Source organism: Dama dama, chromosome 20 (assembly GCF_033118175.1).
Source record: "Dama dama isolate Ldn47 chromosome 20, ASM3311817v1, whole genome shotgun sequence".
In the NCBI taxonomy this organism is placed as follows: Eukaryota; Metazoa; Chordata; class Mammalia; order Artiodactyla; family Cervidae; genus Dama; species Dama dama.
Genome location: NC_083700.1, coordinates 15,586,411 through 15,604,819, shown reverse-complemented (window position 1 = coordinate 15,604,819; position 18,409 = coordinate 15,586,411). Strand labels below are relative to the sequence as shown.

At 51.1% G+C, this 18,409-nt stretch overlaps 1 protein-coding gene across 1 annotated transcript; it reads left to right on the top strand.

The window, feature by feature from the left end:
- The first annotated feature begins 437 nt into the window (after positions 1–437).
- Positions 438–2,411, top strand: HAPLN2 (hyaluronan and proteoglycan link protein 2). The gene is made up of 5 exons (XM_061119850.1): positions 438–525; positions 729–1,082; positions 1,279–1,395; positions 1,539–1,721; positions 2,131–2,411. Exons 1-5 carry the CDS (start codon positions 438–440, stop codon positions 2,409–2,411), a joined length of 1,023 nt encoding a protein of 340 aa, XP_060975833.1.
- The last annotated feature ends 15,998 nt before the right edge of the window (positions 2,412–18,409 follow it).

Here is an 18,409-nt window from a genome sequence, read left to right as displayed (position 1 = left end):
GGAGTCACTGCTTTAAGCAGGAGAGTGACTAGATCACATTTACTCTGGCTTCAGATGGAGAATGGGTGTTGGGTGAAGATAAGAGACCAGAGATGGCAATCCAGAAGGGAGGACTTGGGAAGTAGCACTTGTGCTGAAAATGGATAGGTAGAGGAGGCTCAATCATGACCTGCTGACTGACGGGACAAGAGAGGAAAAAGGATGGGCCCAGGAGGCCTGGTGGGGTGGGGATGGGTGAGTAGAGTTTGTTACTGCCCCTCCCCCATCGCCTTTCTTTGCTACCAGTTTCAGCCCCTTTATCTGCCGCCCTGGCTTCCAGATGAACAGTCCCCTCTGAGGAATCCCGGCGGGAGTTGATCATCTCCCCACCCCATTCCCTTAGTGCTAAGAAATGCCCAACCTTGTGCCCCACAGATCGTGCTGGGCTGACTCCCATCATGCAAGGCAGGATCAGTCTCCTCTCTCTCTGCCACTTCCTTCTCCCTTGGGCCTTCGCCACCTTCCACAGAGCCCTGGGGGACCAAGGTAAGACCTTAATTCGGCCCAGAATCTGGAGAACAGTGGTGGGGAAAGTGGGAAGGGTTGTTGGAGGTCCTCAGGGACTGAGAGTCATTTCTGAGTGAGCAATGGAGAGAGGTTTGGGGGAGTCTGGGGAACGCTGGCTTTGGACAGGCACTTGGGGCAGTGGGGGTCAGGGGGTTCCTGCCACTGTGGCCCCCTCTGCTCAGCACCCCACCCTGGCCCCCACTACCTCCTGCCCCCCATCCACGAGGTCATTCACTCTCGTCGTGGGGCTACGACCACGCTGCCCTGCGTCCTGGGCGCCCCGCCTCCCAGCTACAAGGTGCGCTGGAGCAAAGTGGAGCCCGGGGATCTCCGGGAAACGCCCATCCTCATCACCAACGGACTGCACGCCCGGGGCTACGGGCCCCTGGGGGGGCGTGCCAGGATGCGAAGAGGGCATCGGCTGGACGCCTCCCTGGTCATCGCCGGCGTGCGCCTGGAAGACGAGGGCCGGTACCGCTGTGAGCTCATCAACGGCATCGAGGACGAGAGCGTGGCGCTGACCCTGCGCCTGGAGGGTGAGGCCCTTCGGTTGCTGCCGCTTTCCTCTCTGGCGGTGGTTCTGCCGTCTGGCTCAGGTCTCCCTGGACTCCTCTGCAGCCTCTCCCTGTCCCTGTTCCCGGAGCCCCCAGCCCTCTCCCCTGGGCTGCACCGCCCTTCCTTGCCCCTCTCTTTCTGCCAGCTCTCTCCAGGCTGTCTGCCCCCCACTCCCAGGTGTGGTGTTTCCTTACCAGCCCAGCCGGGGCCGGTACCAGTTCAATTACTACGAGGCGAAGCAGGCGTGCGAGGAGCAGGACGGCCGTCTGGCCACCTACGCCCAGCTGTACCAGGGTGAGTGGCCGAGCCCGGGGACCGCCCAGGCTCCCTCCGAGCTGTCGCCTGGACCCCAGGGGAGGCGAACTCTGGGTCTGGCTCCCGCCTGTGACGCGTTTAATCCCGCGACCCCCTTTCCGTCCCCCGCCATCTCCCGCCAGCGTGGACCGAGGGTCTGGACTGGTGCAACGCGGGCTGGCTGCTCGAGGGCTCCGTGCGTTACCCTGTCCTCACGGCGCGCGCGCCCTGCGGTGGCCGAGGTCGGCCCGGGATCCGCAGCTACGGGCCCCGCGACCGGAAGCGCGACCGCTACGACGCCTTCTGCTTCACCTCGGCGCTGTCAGGTAAGGGGCCGGGGCGAGCCTTCCTCCGCGGCCGGGGTCTGACCCGCACCGGACAGAGGAGGATCCCACCTGAGAAGGAGGCGGGGGGCGGGGCGAGCGGGGCCGGGACTCGGGCCTCTAGAATGTGGCGGGGAAGGTAGAAGGCCAGAGGCTTGAGATTACCGGCCAACTCCGTGGTCCCTTGCAGGCCTCGCCCCTCCGTCACTCTGCCCACCCAGCCTCCAGCCTGTCTTTTACAACCTCACCCGCACCCCCAGTCTCTATACTCCCACTCCTCCTACCCAAGCTCGGACCCACCGATCCACACCTGCCCCTCTTCCCCATCCCGACTGCGCCCTGGGAGTCTGAATTCCGCCACGCCCCGGCCGGCCCTGCTCTCGGTCGGTCGGTGACCTGCTTCGGTTCCCAGGTCACGTGTTCTTCGTGCCCGGGCGGCTGACGCTGTCTGAAGCCCACGCGGCCTGCAGGCGGCGCGGGGCCACAGTGGCCAAGGTCGGGCACCTCTATGCCGCCTGGAAGTTCTCCGGGCTGGACCAATGCGACGGCGGCTGGCTGGCGGACGGCAGCGTGCGCTTCCCCATCACGACGCCTCGGCCGCGCTGCGGGGGCCTCCCGGATCCCGGAGTGCGCAGCTTCGGCTTCCCCAGACCCCAGCAGGCGGCCTATGGGACCTACTGCTACTCCGAATAGGGGCCCACCGCACCCCCTCCAGCGCGCGCGACAAAGCCTGGGAGTCGTGGCGGGGGTCTCTCGCCGCTTTCCCGAGAGCCTCCCCTTCCATCGGACGAGGAGCAGCTCCTCCTGACCCGCCTTCTCGACCGAAGGCTGCGGGCCAAGGATCCCGGCTGGCCCGGCGTCGGGGAGGGGACGTGGTGGCGCCCCGGGTGGTAGTGAGCAGCTACGAACCTCTGACTCGAGGCGGTTCGCGCCCCCTCCGCCCCCCCAGCAGACGACGCAGCCACGGCTAGGTGACGGGAGAGGCGTCCAAGGGGCATTAACTGACTTCTATCCGGCAATAAAATAACCTGAGGACTTTTTGTGTTGGGTGAAGCTGTCAGCGAGGCGGGGGGCTGGGGGCGCGGGGGTGGAGGGGGATCCCGTTGGATCCAGCGTGCTGAGCCAGCGCCTCGGAATACAGAGGGAAACGAGGGGCTACTGCCCCCGAGGGAGGAGCCTGCAAGAGGAGGGATTTCGGGGCGCTGTGCTGGGCTCACCCGCTTCTGTCGTGTCCGACTCTGCGACCCCATGATCTGTAGCCTGCCAGTCTCCTCTGTCCACGGGATTTTCCGGGCAAGAATACAGGAGTGGGTTGCCATTTCCTCCTCCAGAGGATCTTCCCGACCCAGGAATGGAACCCGTGTCTCCTGCTTCTTCTGCACTGCAGGCAGATTCTTTACCAGGGAGCCACCTACTGGAAGGAGGAGAGGGCACCAAAAGGCCTTAGGAGAGTTGGACACACCGTGGGCGGCCTGGCCTTGGATAGAATTCAGAGTGATGTTGTGCCAGGCACCACGCGGGGGCGCCACACCCCTACCTAAGGTTACTGGCTAGGCGCGCTCCAAACCCCCAGGCCTAGCCCCTGGGCACCACAGAACAGACAGAAGGTGGACCTAAATATATTTCAAAATGTGTTTGTATCCTGCCAGTCTCCCAGAAGAGTTTGCATGACTACTATTAAAGGCAGGAAAGTCACTTCGTTGTTACAACTGACAGGAAATAAACGGAAGGAGGAGGTGGCACTCTGACACAATAAGGTCCTCAGAGGGCTAATACTTCAGGGGGTTGTGCATTTGGTTTACATTCACCACCGCCATGGCCGCCAGGGCAAAAGGGGTAACTGAACAGGGAACACTCTTATCACATCAGGCTAAAAGAAACATACCTGTAACTCAAGAGACAAGCTCCAATGTCATTAATTCCTTTTCCTTAACGTATATTGTGTATTTTATTTACTTATTTCTGTTTAAGCAATTTTTTCTTTTTGGGCCATGCCACAGTTCCCCCACCATCCAGGCAGTGAACAGTGGGGAGCCCTAACTACTGGACTGCTAGGAAATTCCCTGTTCAAGCAATCTAACTACACCACAGAAAGCCTGGGCTAGAGAATAATCAGGACTGGAGCAAAGAGTAGAGCTTTCTTTCTTTTTTTTTTGAGTATGAATTTTCGGTGATGCTTGATCCATGTTGCAAAATGGCTTCCCAAGAGGATTCTTGCGATCATTGATAAGAGAATTGATCCCATGAGAATTTATATGAGGGACAAAGAATGATTGAATGAATATCATCTTCAATAATTGTCATATAGCAAATGAAATATTTGTGACAGTTCCTAAGCTTTGATTTTCTCATCTTGGTCATGGGATAATGATAACTGCCTCCTGAATTTGTTGTGAACAGTAACTGAGACAATGCATGGACTGGGTATACATGCCTGATACCCATAAGAGGCACTCAGTAAGTGGTACCGTTAATAATTAATGAATGATGGTAACAGAATAACAATGATAATTATTATTCAGGTTCTTACCAGGTAGCCTGTGGAATTTGTCGCTGTACAGCAGTAGTTAGTCAGGATGAGCTAAATTATGCTTTGATAACAAACAACCCCCGAATCTCAGTGGTTTAAAACATAAAGATTTATTTCTTAATTGGGCCACACGTTCATGGTGGTCAACAAGTGGACTCTTCTCATTTTAGTCATTCAGGTATCTATCTGGATTGATAGAGAAGCCACCATGTCGTATGCCATCAATCAACATACCAGAAGGAAAAATAAAAGAGCTCTAGAGTATCTTATACAAGCAATTAAAAGTTACAGGTCCCAGGGACACCAGTCTTGTCTACAACTCATTCTCCAGAACTAATCACAGGGCCCGGCTCCACCACAAGGGGGCCTAAAAGAATTGGAAATACCTGGCGAACAGAAACAGCACCCATGTCTACCACCAGCAGCAAGGAGAGCAGTCTAAATTCTGGGACATACTGATAGTCACTCACTCCCTTATTCTTCTAGGTTTCTAAGTTCTGGCCCATTATGTAGTCAGAGTCCCAGAAAGTCAGTATCTGAGGCCTCGCAACTCAGACTGTAAGAAGATAGCTTTTCTTCAGTATATGAGAAATGGTCATGGGAGAAGCTTTTCATTTGCTGCAAAGCTTTGTTTCTTTGCCCATTAAAATATATAACCATGGATTCTTACAACTATTCTTCATATTGCTATTACTATTATCTTTTTGTTATAGACAATTTAAAACACACACAAAATAGAGAGAATAGAATAACAAATGACTCCATCTTCCAGTTTGATGATTTAAAAATTCTTATCTCTTGAGTCCTCTCACTTGTGTTTGCTTTTTGCTGGAGTATTTTTTTTTTTTTTTATTAGTTGGAGGCCAATCACTTCACAACATTTCAGTGGGTTTTGTCATACATTGATAAGAATCAGCCATGGATTTACACGTATTCCCCATCCCGATCCCCGCTCCCACCTCCCTCTCCACCCGATTCCCCCGGGTCCTCCCAGTGCACCAGGCTGGAGCACTTGTCTCATGCATCCCACCTGGGCTGGTGATCTGTTTCACCATAGATAGTATTGCTGGAGTATTTTAAAGCAAATATTAAACAGCATATCATTTCACCTGTAAATACTCAGTTTGTATTTCTAATATATAGTGACTTACAAATCATAATTCTACTAACATATTCCTCAATAAAATTAAGTTAATGTCATCTGATATTTAGTTCATAATAATTTTCTTCTGAATGTCTAAAAAATATAACTATATTTATATATAAACTTTATAGTTTATATGTACTTTATAAAGTATATATATAAAAAGTTTATATATAAACTTTATAGTTTATTTGCTCAAACCAGGATCTACATTGCATTTGTTTTTTTTTGGTTAAGTATCTTTTAAACCATAACACTTCTTCCTCTTTCATTTTTTTCTATGCCATCTTGTTTGCTTGTTTATGAAACTAGGTCACTTTCCTGTCAAGTTTCCCACATTCTGGATCTGGCTGAGTGTATCCTTGAAGTGTCATTAAATATATTCCTTCACCCCCTGTAATTATATTTGGAAGTTTGATTAAGCTTAAATTCACTCTTTTCCTCAGGAATATTTCATAAGTGATAACTGGCATGCTGTAGTCCATGGTGTCGCAGAGTCAGACACGACGTAGCAACTGAACAACAACTGTGTACTTCCTCCTTCATCACATCAGGAGGCACCTGTTGTCTGGTTGTTGGACTAGAATAGTGATGCTAAGACTGATCAGTAAATTCAGGTAGTGTGAGTCTGACCCATTCATTATAAAGTTCTTCACTGTATTAGTTTCCTATGGATGCTGTAACAAACTACCTCAGACTTGGTGGCTTAAGACAACAGAAGTGTTGTTTTAACAACAGTCTGGAGGCCAGAAGTCCAAACTAAAGGTGTTAGCAGTGTCTCACTCCCTCTGGAGGCTCTGAGAATTCTTTCTTGTCTCTTTTATCTTCTGGGGGCGGGTGGCATTCCTGGGCTCTTTTGGCTGCATCGCTGAAATCTCTCGGCTTCCCTGGTGACTCAGCTGGTAAAGAATCTGCCTGCAGTGTGGGAGACCTGGGTTCAATCCCTGGGTTGAGAAGATCCCCTGGAGGAGGGCATGGCCACCCACTTCAGTATTCTGGCCTGGAGAATTCCATGAACCATATAGCTCATGGGGCCGCGAAGAGTCGGACTTGAGTGAGCGACTTTCACTTTCACTGAACTCTCTGCTTCCTCCCTTTCCAGTGCTTGTGTCTCCTCCTCTCCTGTCTCTCATTAGGATACTTGTCATTGCATTTGCCTTACCTGGCTAATCCAGGATGATCCCTTCTCAAAAACATTAACCGAATTTCAGGAGTGAATTTATGTAATGAATTACACCCACAAAGGCCCTTTTCGAAACAAGTTAACCCTTGCAGTTTTCGGGGATGAAGATGTGGGCGTATCTTTTTGTAGCCATCATTTAACCGACTACACTCCTCAGCTTCTTATCTAATGGCGACTGACAGTCACTTTCTAGATCCATTATTTTGTCAGGAGTGCGAATGGAGATGTTCTAATTTTGTCATTCTTCTTTTGCTTATCAGCCGTGAATTGTCTATAAAGAAAACTGTCCCTTATCGACTATTTTGTTAACCTGACAGATAAGCCATTCAGGAGGGTAGGATTATGTTTGATTCTCAGGACTTCCCTGGCGGTCCAGTGGTTAAGAATCTGCTGATGCATGTCAATGTATGACAAAAACCACTACAATATTGTAGAGTGATTGGTCTCCAACTAATAAAAATAAATGAAAAAAAAAAAAAAAGAGAGAGAATCTGCCTTCTAATGCAGAGGATGCGGGTTCGATCCCTGGTCAGGGAACTAAGATCCCACATGCTGTGGGAGCAAGTAAAACCCTCGCACCGCACCACGTGCCTCAACTGCTGAGCCTGCACACTGCAACAAGTAAATAAACATTTTTAAAAGTTTGATTCTCTTTCATTTGTCTTAGATAGGTGTTATGGAGTGAATGTTTGTGTCTCCCTGCTCCAAAAAATTCCTATGTTAAAATCCTAATCCTGAATGTGCTGGTATTTGGAGATGGGACCTTTGGGAGATAATGAGGTCATGAGGATGGAGCTCTCATGATGAGATTAGTGCCCTTATAAGAGACTTGGGAGAGCTTGTTTCCTCTCTCTGCTCTCTGCCATGCGAGAATACAGTGAGAAGACAGTTGTCTGCAAACCAGGAAGCAGGCCCTCACCAGACACCAGATATGCTGGCCTCCAGTACCGTGAGACATTTAAATCACCCCAGCTATGGTAATTTATTTTAGCAGCCTGAACTGACCAAGACAACAGGGTTCCCTAAAAGTAGATGTGAGTCAAGACTTTGAGTGCAAGGAGTTTATCTGGGAGGTCATGCCAAGGGGCACTGGTAGAAGACTAAAAAAGAGAGACAGGAAAAGAGAGAAAGTTGATGAAAAATTGTGATAGAGCTGGTGGAGCAACTGGGGCTGAATCCTGCTTGGGAATTCTGGAAGGCGGTATAGAACCTGTCTCAGGAAATACCACCTGAGGGGCAAAGAAACTAAAGTACAGTAAGTCTCCAGATACGAACCTTCAAGTTGTAAGCTTTCAAAAATGCAAACATTCATCACTGGATTGTTGTTTCAAGAGGGTAGATAGAATTGACACCATAGAGGAACCAGAACCCATGTCATCAACGTCAGGTGAGAGTGAAACTGTGGCTTGCCCTCTGTCTCCTATTGCTGACAATCTTTCAGCTTTACCATCTCCCACCTCCTCTCCCTCCTCCAGTCAATAATTCCTCTTGCCTGTTCACTTGATGCCAGCCCCTGTATGCCAGTTGTTGTATTGTACTACTGTACTTTTCAAGGTGCTGTCCTATAAAGTTAAAAATGTTACCTTTATTTTTTGTGTTTGTTTGTTATGTACATATAATTAGTGTGTAAAGTATTATAAACCTATTACAATACAGTACTGTATAGCCGATTGTGTTAGTTGGGTACCTAGGCTAACTTTGCTGGACTTACGACCAAATTGGACTTATGAAGTGCTCTTTGAATGGAACTCATTTGTATGTAGAGGACTTATTGTATTACTGGTCAACTTCCTGTCTGAAAGTTGAGGGCTGCTTCTGGGAGCATTAACCCGTTATAGCATTCCTGGCTAGCCCTGAGCACAGGCAGGCTCCCACAGCCAGAAGAAAACACCCCCAGGTAGAGTCACAGATGCTCTCCCAGAAGGCTTCCTCTCCAGGGATGAATGCGAAGGATATCCACAGCCACGCTCCATCCTTTGCACTGTTCAGACCCATTTGTGTCTCCATAACAAGATCACTTTGTTCCTTCACTGATTCTTCAAGGTGGTAGCTGATCACAATTTCTAACTCTTTAAAAAGAGAGTATTGGGAATTCTTCTGGCAGTCTAGTGATTAGGACTCAGTGCTTTCTTTGTTAGGGCCCAGGTTCAATCTCTGATAGGGAAACTAAAATCCTACAAGCCCTGTGGTGTGGTCATACAATTTTTTAAAAAGAAAGTCTTACAACAGGAGGGTTAGTGGGACAAACAGCTTCTGCAGTTGGTTCCAAGGCTGTAATCAATATTCAACATCTCCCTCCTCTACCGTTCATTCTGTTGGTCTATGAGGCTTTAACAATGGAAAAACCCTGACCTTCATCCCCGAAGGCCTCAGTCTTTCATTATCATGCCCTTAACAGGCCAACATTGCTGGAACTGCCTATTCATGATTACCACTGGACATGGGATAATCAAGATCAAGCATCTTTGCCAATAGAATTCTTTCTTTGCTTACTGGTCAGTTGGCATGAGGTGTCCAACCTGACCCGGAAGCTGCTACAGCCCTCAGTTTAGTGATACCCTTCCTGTGACACCTGGTAGTTGCATCTCTTGCCCTAGGAACTAGGACTGCTAATCCTGCAGAGCTTAAATTTATAGGGACAGGAGGCACAAATTCCCTAAGTGGGTCACTGGTGAGGGGGTATTGCTTCCTCCATATCCTGGTTCCTGTACCCATGATTTCTAGCTAACTGGGACACAGCACCATGTAATGGCCACTGGTTCAAAATACACATACTTCATTGTAAAGCCAGTACCCCAACGCCAGAGGACATTTTACCCAAGCTGGCCACACTAATGTACTATTAGGTTGGCAGTTTCAAAGAGACGTTGTATACTGTAGGGTCAGTGGACCCTGTGATCCTGTGTCCACTGGCACATTTACTTCACTGTAAGTAGATGCCCTTGGTTAGAGGTGATACTACATGGCGTCTCATATGGATAAACCCTTTCCTTTATGTCCTTGGATATAGATATTGGTGATGGCCAAGGTACTTGGGTAGGAAAAACAAATCCATATCCAGAATATGCATTAATCCCAGTAAGGAGTAACTGCTCCGCACCTCCAGACTGAAAGAGGTATGCTGTAATCAATATGCTCCCCAGTGGTGGTTGGTGTCCTTGAGGGGTGGTACCATGTTGAGCTAACATCTGTCTCTGCTGCTGACAGGCTGAACATCCAGCATTGGCAGCAGCTAGATCAGCCTTGGTGACAGGGAGCCCATGCTGGTGAGCCCTTATCTAGTCTCCATATTCATCACCACAGTTACTCCATTCACAGGCCCATTGTGCAAGCCCTGGCATGGTGGAGGACAAAGGCTGGCTGTTATCTACTGGAGTCCTTCTGTCCCTCTAGCTCTTCAATGTCTCCTCTGCAGTGAATGCCCTTAGATGGAACGCCCATCAGACACAATGCCCACTCCTGTAGGTCCATCCATTATGGCTCTTGCCTAGACTTCCTTACCGCCAACCTTCCAGTCTTGCCCTCTCTTGGCCTGATCAACCAACAAGCCATTTGCCATGCTCAAGAGTCCGTGTATATACTTCCTTCAAGTCACCTCTCTCCCCGCAAAGTAGATGACCAGTGTACTGCTTGAAACAACCCCCTGGGAGGATATTCCCTCACCACCGTCTTTCAGGGCCACCTGTGGGTGGGGCTGCAGTGTGGTGACAGCCCGTGTTCAGCTCCCATCAATATGTCACAGTGACCCAGCCATGGTCCAGGCATAGGTTTTCTGCTCCTCCGAATTCTAATCACAGACAAACCGCACAAGGTGATCGGGTGAGCTGAGAGAGAGGCAGGGGTGCAGCAGAGATAGGTTACGTGGGGCCGGGCCTCCGGCTCACACGGCTTTCTCCTGTCTCTGCATGTACTCACACCCACTCACAAATGCACCACTGGATTGGAGCTGTGCCCACCCAGGCGTGCTCAGGACTCAGGGGTCTGAAAATTCCCAGACCTTAATAGGAAAGGGAAACCTTAGTAGGAAGGGGAGGAATCCAGTTAATAATTAAGTAAATACAATTGGGCAGGTGATGACTGAGGGCAGCTGAAGCTCACAGCTGCTGGGAGCTCTGGGAGGAACCTGCCTCACAGTGTTCCTTCCTGAGAGGCAAGGGGCTGGGTTTTAGTCTGTCAGCTCGCCCTCTGTCGCTGAAGGAGGGCGGTTGCCAGGGCCATTCTGACTTGCGATGCACTTAGCCAGGCGTACCTGCGCGTCAGAAACTAATCCTTAGGCAGTCAGCAGCCTTTGGCCTATCAAGGTGGTTGCAAAGGGCAGACGGATGGGGCCACCAACAGGATCTGCTGTACCCTGTTCATTTTCAAAATTGAGTTGATGTCTTATCACTATCCAGAGGTGACCAGTGATCCTATTTTGCAGCATCATTATAAACTCACAGACTCTGTATCTGTTTCACGTGTCTCAACCTCTTCCAGCCATTTCAGCTTAGTGCCCATGTTGTTTCGTCTCTGGCCAGTGGGAATCTTCTCAAGCTGGCTACTGGCTCCTTTTCACATGAACTTGACCTGAGCCCTATAACTTCCTTATTCTCAAGTATAACAAACTCTCCTGCCCCAGACCTGGAATTTCTCCAAAGAGTTCCTTTTAGTGAAAAGTACTATTTAGAGACCACAGTCTGGACATAAGAGGTATTCACTGTTATTGATTTGTCATTGCTTCTGAGTCTTTTCAGGAGACTTCTCTCAGAAGATAGATATGTAAATCATGAGCTCATGCTGTTATTTTCAATTCGGTTTTTTTTCTTTCAATTCGGTTTTAAGATGAGCAATTTTTGCTTAATTTTCCTTTTCTTACACTGAAAATCTTATTTCTGAACACCATTACTATAATTACTTGTTTGCTTTATCACCATAAATAGCACTTTTCAAAATAATAATGCCAACAGTAAGATATCTCCATGGTTCTTTTTGTTCCTGGGGATCTACAGAAAATGCTGAGTGTTATAATCACTTGAAAGAAAATTCTTCTATGTAGTTTTGCCTCCAACTTCATATATATAATTAGGTGCATTTGCTTCATTTTGTTTTAAAATTTTAGGGATTGCATCACTTTTCCTCCATTTACTTTAAAATTAATTCCTTCCAGTTTAATTTGTTTGTTCTAATTATATAAAGCATTTATATGGTTCCAACATCAAAACCATAAAATAAAATGTTATTACCATTTTAAAAGTGAAGAAACTGAGACTCAGAGAGTACCTACCTGCCCCAGAATAGAAAAAGTGAGCTGTCTCTCCCCATCAGGGGTGGGAGAGGGGAAGCGGGGAGCCTGCAGATGGCATGGACTTTTTTTTCGAGAATTAGGTTTGGAAGTACTCAGGGTTGAGGCTTCCAGTTCCTTCAGCTGTGGTGTCCTCTGAACACGAGTTTGCAGCCCTCAGAGCGAGGGTCCGTCAACTCAGGGGGGACAGCTGGCTCCTGCTCACGTTGCAGGGTCTCTCCCACAGCGTTGTCAGCTTGCAGGTCCCCGCACTGTCTCCCCACCACCCTACTTCCCCTCCCAGCCACAGTCAGCTGCAGGAGCCCTCAGGAGCCCATTCCTGTGCCCTCCCTCGCTAGGGCTGGGGTCCCGTGCTTCCTGGCCCTTTTCAGAAGCTATCAAAGCCCCTATTCTCCAAACACAGCTGTGCCAGCCTTCAGCACTGTGTCCGTCCCCCGTCTCAGCCCCACTCCCATGTCCCCATGGCACAGGATCCAGGTGCCCGAGCAATGTGCAGGGCCTCAGAGAGGAACCAAGCTGCTTGGGCCCCCACCCCCAAGTCTGGGAAAGTGGGGGCAGGTGTTCAAGAAGCTGGAAGGACAGGCTCTCTCAGTAGCCACTGTGACTGTGATTGACAGTCCAGTGAGGAAGGCCCAGGGCTAACAGGAGATGGGGGGAGTTGAGATGCTAGAACTTGGAGAGGAGAGGGGAGATTCTGTTTCCTGAACTTGGGTCACGGCCTCAGCTTTGTCCTGGATGGAGGATATTGGTGGGGTGGGGTTGGGGGGAGTGGTCTGGAGATTGATTGTTCTCATCCAGAGAGACTGGAAAACTCTCCAGGGTCCAGGAGTCTGGGAGACAGCCAGCTGGATTGCACGTGGGACAGGGAGGAGGGCTGCCCCCCACTCACTTCTCTCTTCTCTCTACCTCCCCCATTTTCCCTCCCCTGAGAGAGACAGCTGCAGTTTCTGGCAAGAACTCGGGCCTGGGAGTCTGGAGACTTGATTTTGGTCAAATCAGGTACATGCCCTGTGACCCTAACAGTTACTTCACCACTCTGGTCTCAGTTTCCTCATCAGAAGATACTAAGGTTACCGGAGACATGCTCCTTCTGTTACTGGGGCAGAAAGTTCTACCTGAAAACTGACTTTCAGTCTCCCTGCTTCCATTAATCCTGTTTGCTTCCAGTCAGTCCCTGAGGATCCCTCTCTTCCCCTTCCTAGAAGGGGAAGTCCTGGTTCTCATCTCTTCTTAGAAAGAGGATAGAAATGGGCAGTAGGTGCAGGGCGGGTGGGGGGGCGGTTGTCCCATGGCCATGGCTCAAGATGCAGGTAAAGAAAGTCCCTGATCAAAAATTGCCAGATCAAGGGCAAGGTTAGACTTTGGTATGAATTTTCACATTTGGAAATAATGGAAAGTCTTGGGAGGGTGCACATTTCCTCCCCTGGGAAAGGACTCCTCTCTCAAATAATGAGCCCTCTACCCCATTCGCAGGGGAGTGGCCCTCTGACCTCCCGGCCAGGAGATCTGGTGCAGAACACAGTTTATGTGTATGATTAGTAAAGGAAAATAATTAGATTTTAGATTGTGTTGTTGTGCACCTGAAACTAACACAATATTGTAAAATGAGTCTACTTCAATTAAAAAAGAAAAAAAAAAATTAGATTTTGCTGAGCCTAAGCTATGGGTCAGGTGCCTCCCTTACCCATCCCATGTAGTAGATATTACCCAGTGCAGTAGATACTATTCAGCCTGTTGTACACAAGAAGAAATGTTCCACAGAAACAAAGACCTTTCCAAGGTTTCACTGCAAATGGTGGTACAGGAGTTTGACCTCAGTGCCCATGACTCCAGAGTGCTGCTCTCATCAAGATCTTTACAGCAGTGGCCGACTGTTCTCTCACCAGGTCTGGTTTCCCACCAGGGATCTGCCTCTTGGAACAGACTGTCTGGTTCCAGCCCTTGTCCAGGCCCAGGTGCTGCTGGAGGTTGGACTCCTCCAGGGCACCAAAATGTGTGCCCACATTTCTAGTCACAAGGGTAGGTGGCGAGGAAGGTCACTTTCTCTGCCTTCTCTGGTCACAGCCAGGTTTCCCCGAGGCAAGAATTGTGGTTACATGTGAGCCACCACTGGGATTGAATTTCAGCCACTCAGTTGCCTGGCTCTGCCTGACTGTGCTCAAGCTCCAACAAGCCCCATGTGGAGATGAGCCTGAGTGGGGGTTAGGCTGGATGCAGGCACCAATGCTGAGACTGTCTCTCAGCTCGGGGATGCAAGGTCTGAGGAGAGCAAAAGGAGGTCCCAGGACTACCCAGGTGCTGCCCAGATCTGTTCCCAGAGGCCTTCTCAGATCCCCTCCTCTCCACTAGAAAACAAGGGACAGCATTCCCAAGACCTAAAATAGTGCCTGGTCCATAGTGGACATTCAGTTCATATTTGTTTAATGAAATGGATGAACTGAGGTTTCTTTCTCCCCAGATTCCCCAGGTACATTGCTGTGTCCCCATCAGTTTTGCATCCCTGCCTGGGGTGTGTCTCTTACTGAGGGACCTTACAACCCGCTACTGCCTGGTTCTCTTGCCCTGTCTCTACAGGAGATGGGTCTCTGGGGAAGGGCTAAAATAATACCTTTTAGGTCCTCAAGGATTTGGAGAGGAGGGTTTTCTGTTTGAGGGTTTTTTGTTTATTTGTTTTGTGAGTTTCTCAAGACCTTTGGAGCCAAGTCCACAGCACAGAGAATGGCAGCCCAGGCAGTGATGAGTGGGGCATTTGGGGCATCCAATAGAGTACAGTCCAGAATCCCATATAGAAGTGACTTGGACGGGCAAGGGACCTGCCTTGAGGTTGCATTTGCATTACAGGCAGCCCACTTTCCTTGGGATATTTTGGAGGTGCTGCTGGAGTTTGTGGGGATCAAAGCCCCTGACAATCTATCCTCGATGCCATCCCTGGTATCCAAGGGACAGAATCCAGGCATCTGGCTGTCCTACCCACAGTCTGTACCATGGACTTTGCCTGGAATCCCAGGAGGGAGGAGGGAAGGGGAGAGAGAGCCTGGGAAAGAAGAGGGAAGCAGAGGCTCTGGAGCTGTGGAGGGGGTGTCATTGGTATTCTGGGCGCTGAGGAGTCCCCAGCCGCTGGGCAGCTCTCAAGGCCCACCCCCTGGCACCAGGCTGTGCATTCATCAGCGACAGCTCTGGCCTGTGGGCCCTCTGGGCTCCCAGCAACGCCTGCATTTTGCACATTGGTTTGCATGACCAGTAATGTCCGCTCACAGTGCCACGTCCCCTCCTCCATGTCTAGAGAGGTCCTGACTTGCTTTCCTTAACCCATGAATCTGCTGCCTAACCTCCATCCCTCCAGCTGCAAAGTCAGCTCCTCCTCTGTGCAGGGAGTGGGAGCATCACGGAGAACAAAACCCAATCAGAGCTTCCTCCAGGGAGGTGGTTAAGGTCACCTGCACCTGATCCTGCCTCCAAAAAAGAGATTCCCTCCCCCACTTATACGTGTGATGTCTCTCCAGGAGCAAAGCCTCCCTCCCATTCTCCCTTCATCCTTTTCTCTACTGGCTGAGTCCCTCCTCCTCTCCCCCTGAAAAACGGGAAGTCCCTCCGACAGTCTAACTTCCATCCCTCCAGCTGCAACATCATCCTGTAGATCGCGAGCGCTCCCTGCCCGCCCCTTCTGCCTTCCCTCCCTCCCTCCCTACTCCAAGTCTTCGGCTTCTCATCCCCAGGACGATGTCCTACTTCGCTCGTCCTTGCTCTCGCGGCTGCCGCCGCCGGAAACCGCTGCAGAGAAGGCAGCGGGTCGCGTGATCTTTCCGAGCCCCCTGCGTTCCCAGCCTGGGGGCAGGGGCGGCCTCGAGGAAGGGCGGGGCGGGGGCGGGGGGAAAGAAAGGGGGTTTTGTGCGGCGCCCGGCGGCCCCGGCGCCCTCTTCCGAGCGTCCTGCGGGCCCAGCCTCTCCTCGCGCCCGCGGAGTCCCCGCCGCAGTCTCGGCTGCAGCTGCAGGACCGAGTCGTGGACCCAGAGGAGACCCCCAGAGGAGGCGGCAAACTTCGCGGGTGCCGCACCCCCACCCCGGTCCTCAGTTGCCTGCCGGTAGGTGAGTGTGACGGCATCCCGGCCTCCCAGACACGGGAGGGAGAGAGAAGGGCGCTCCCGGCGGCTGTCCTGTGGTCCGCGCCCCCGACCCCTCAGCCTTTGCCTCCCGCGGCCCCGGCGCACTCACCCTGCAGACCCCTGACTCCTCGGCGAGGTCCGCTGCCGGCCAGCTCGGAGCGCCCGCTGCCCCTGCTGCCATCCTGCCATCTCCAGCTCTGCCGCTGGCACCCCCATTGCTGCTTGCAGTCTAACCCGCAGCCCCCTCGACTCCGCGGGCTCATGGGAACGCCCCTCTGGGTTCTCGCGTCTTCCCTGCTGCGGGCTCCAGTCCCAGCACCACGGCCGAGATTTCCGACCTTCTCCCCCCGCCGCTGGGTACCCACGGTGCAGGCAGCAGCGCGGGAGGAGCCGAGGCGGGCCACCCTAGGGGTACCTCCTCGTAGCTCGCGCGACAGCCGACAGGAGCCTCTGTATTGGGTGGTCCTGGCGCCCACTGGAAATGGAATCCCAACTTACTTGCTAAGTGACCTTGGGCAAGTTAGTTGACCTCCCTGAACCTCGGATTCCTCATTGATGTAATGCCTAAAGAGTATTTTTCTTAAAGTTGAGGTTATACATGGAAAAGACTTCGCAGGCGGCACTAGTGGTAAAGAACTCGCCTACCAATGCAGGAGACATAAGAGAAAAAGGTTCGATCCCTGGGTGGGGAAGATCCCCTGGAGGAGGGCATGGCAACCCACTCCAAAATTCTTGCCTGGAGAATCCCATGGACAGAGGAGCCTGGCAGGCTACAGTCCATGGGGTCACAAAGAGTCAGACAGGACTGGAAGCAACTTAGCACGCAAACAGGCATACATGGGAAGCATTTAGTTAAGAGGCCTGGCTCAGGTAGATGGTCAGAAACTGTCAGCTGGAACTCCAGTTACCACTCCTCTTTTCCTTCCTAGCACTGCTGTTGGGCTGGGGAGCACCCCCTCCCCCATCAAGTACTTCCATACTCCCTTCCTATCGGAATAGCTCAGCCCACTGGGTTCTAACAGGACTAAGATTTGCCATCAATTTTATTAGCACCATTAGTATCTGTGTTATTCCTATTCCAGATAATACCAGTGAGATCAAGGGACACTGTTGCCCACAGACCCTCCCCAAGTATCACCAGTGCCTATATTGTCATGGCTAACTTCGCCGTTGATAACAGCATCACCCACAATTCAGATTTTATACTACACAGTAGCTCAGCTGGTGATGTTGCTAATCATATTATTAGTTGTGCTTCCAATAAATAGGCCTATTTTTTACAATAACTGCAATTACTCCTGTAGGCCCTGTTAAGGCCTCGCTGATATTGTGTAGGTTCCTGTTGCCCCTCACATGGCCTCAAAAGGGATAGCAGAAAGCTTCCCTCCTGAGGTGACCAAAGTTCTGGCCTCCTGTGCATCCCTGCTGACTGCTGAGCCCTGGAGCTCAGTTCCTTTGGGGCAGACCTTGAACTGCCAGCCGGTGGACATTCAGCATGGAGATGGTGGGCGTTGGGTGCACACACACAGCACACACAGCCTGGTCTTGATTCTCTGTGGACTGGGATTATGAAGCCTGGGAGGGGATAGACATCCATAGTCAGACAGGAATGGTAATGTAACATGAGGGAAGTTTCCTGAACAGCTGGGGAAACTCAAAACAAGGGCAGAAATCCAGAAGCTGGAGCAGAGGAGTGGTGTGGCATCAGGGGAAGGGACAGGAAGACTGCTGAGCTCCTGAGGTTAGAGATGGAGTGGTGTGTCCAGCTCTGGAGGATGAGAAGATGGAATGGAGATGGGAGGATGTGTGGGATGGAGACTAAGGCTTGGATCCCTGAGTCTAAGTCTGGGACCAAAAGAGGGGATGCTTAAGTTTTCTCAGGACTCCTAGCTATTCCAGGAAGGGGTTGAGGCCCAAGCTTAGTGGGACTGGTGAGGGGGTGGGAGGTGTGTAGAACTCTCTGCTCCTGAGAACCACACAATCAGGGCCACCTCTTGGCCTTGCTAATCAGTGACTCCCAGTCTGGAGGTAGGGGTGGGATACACTCCATGATTCAGCGCATCGAGGTCCTCATCAGCTTCAGACTTTCTCCCTTCATTCCCCCACCTACATAACAGGGTTGAAAGGAGGTTCTAGGGTGTTGGTCCCAGAGTGGCTCCAACTGTATGGGTTTCTGGGCCGCCCGTCAAAGAGCTGTGAGCAGCTCCAGCTCTAGCCCAGGGAGAGGGGAGGGAAGGCGCCAGAGAGGGGCCTAGCTCAGGACCTGGCACAGCTCAAAGGCATGGCAAAAGAGTCTCCCAAGCACCTGGCAGGCACTGACTGTTCATGCCAAATGGTCCCCACTCCAACCCCAGAAAGCAGTCCTCTCAAGTGCTCCCATGCCCAGAGCTGCTCCCAGCATCCTCTGATTGGGTCCCAACAAGAACCTCTTCCTTCTCAAAGGTCAAAGAG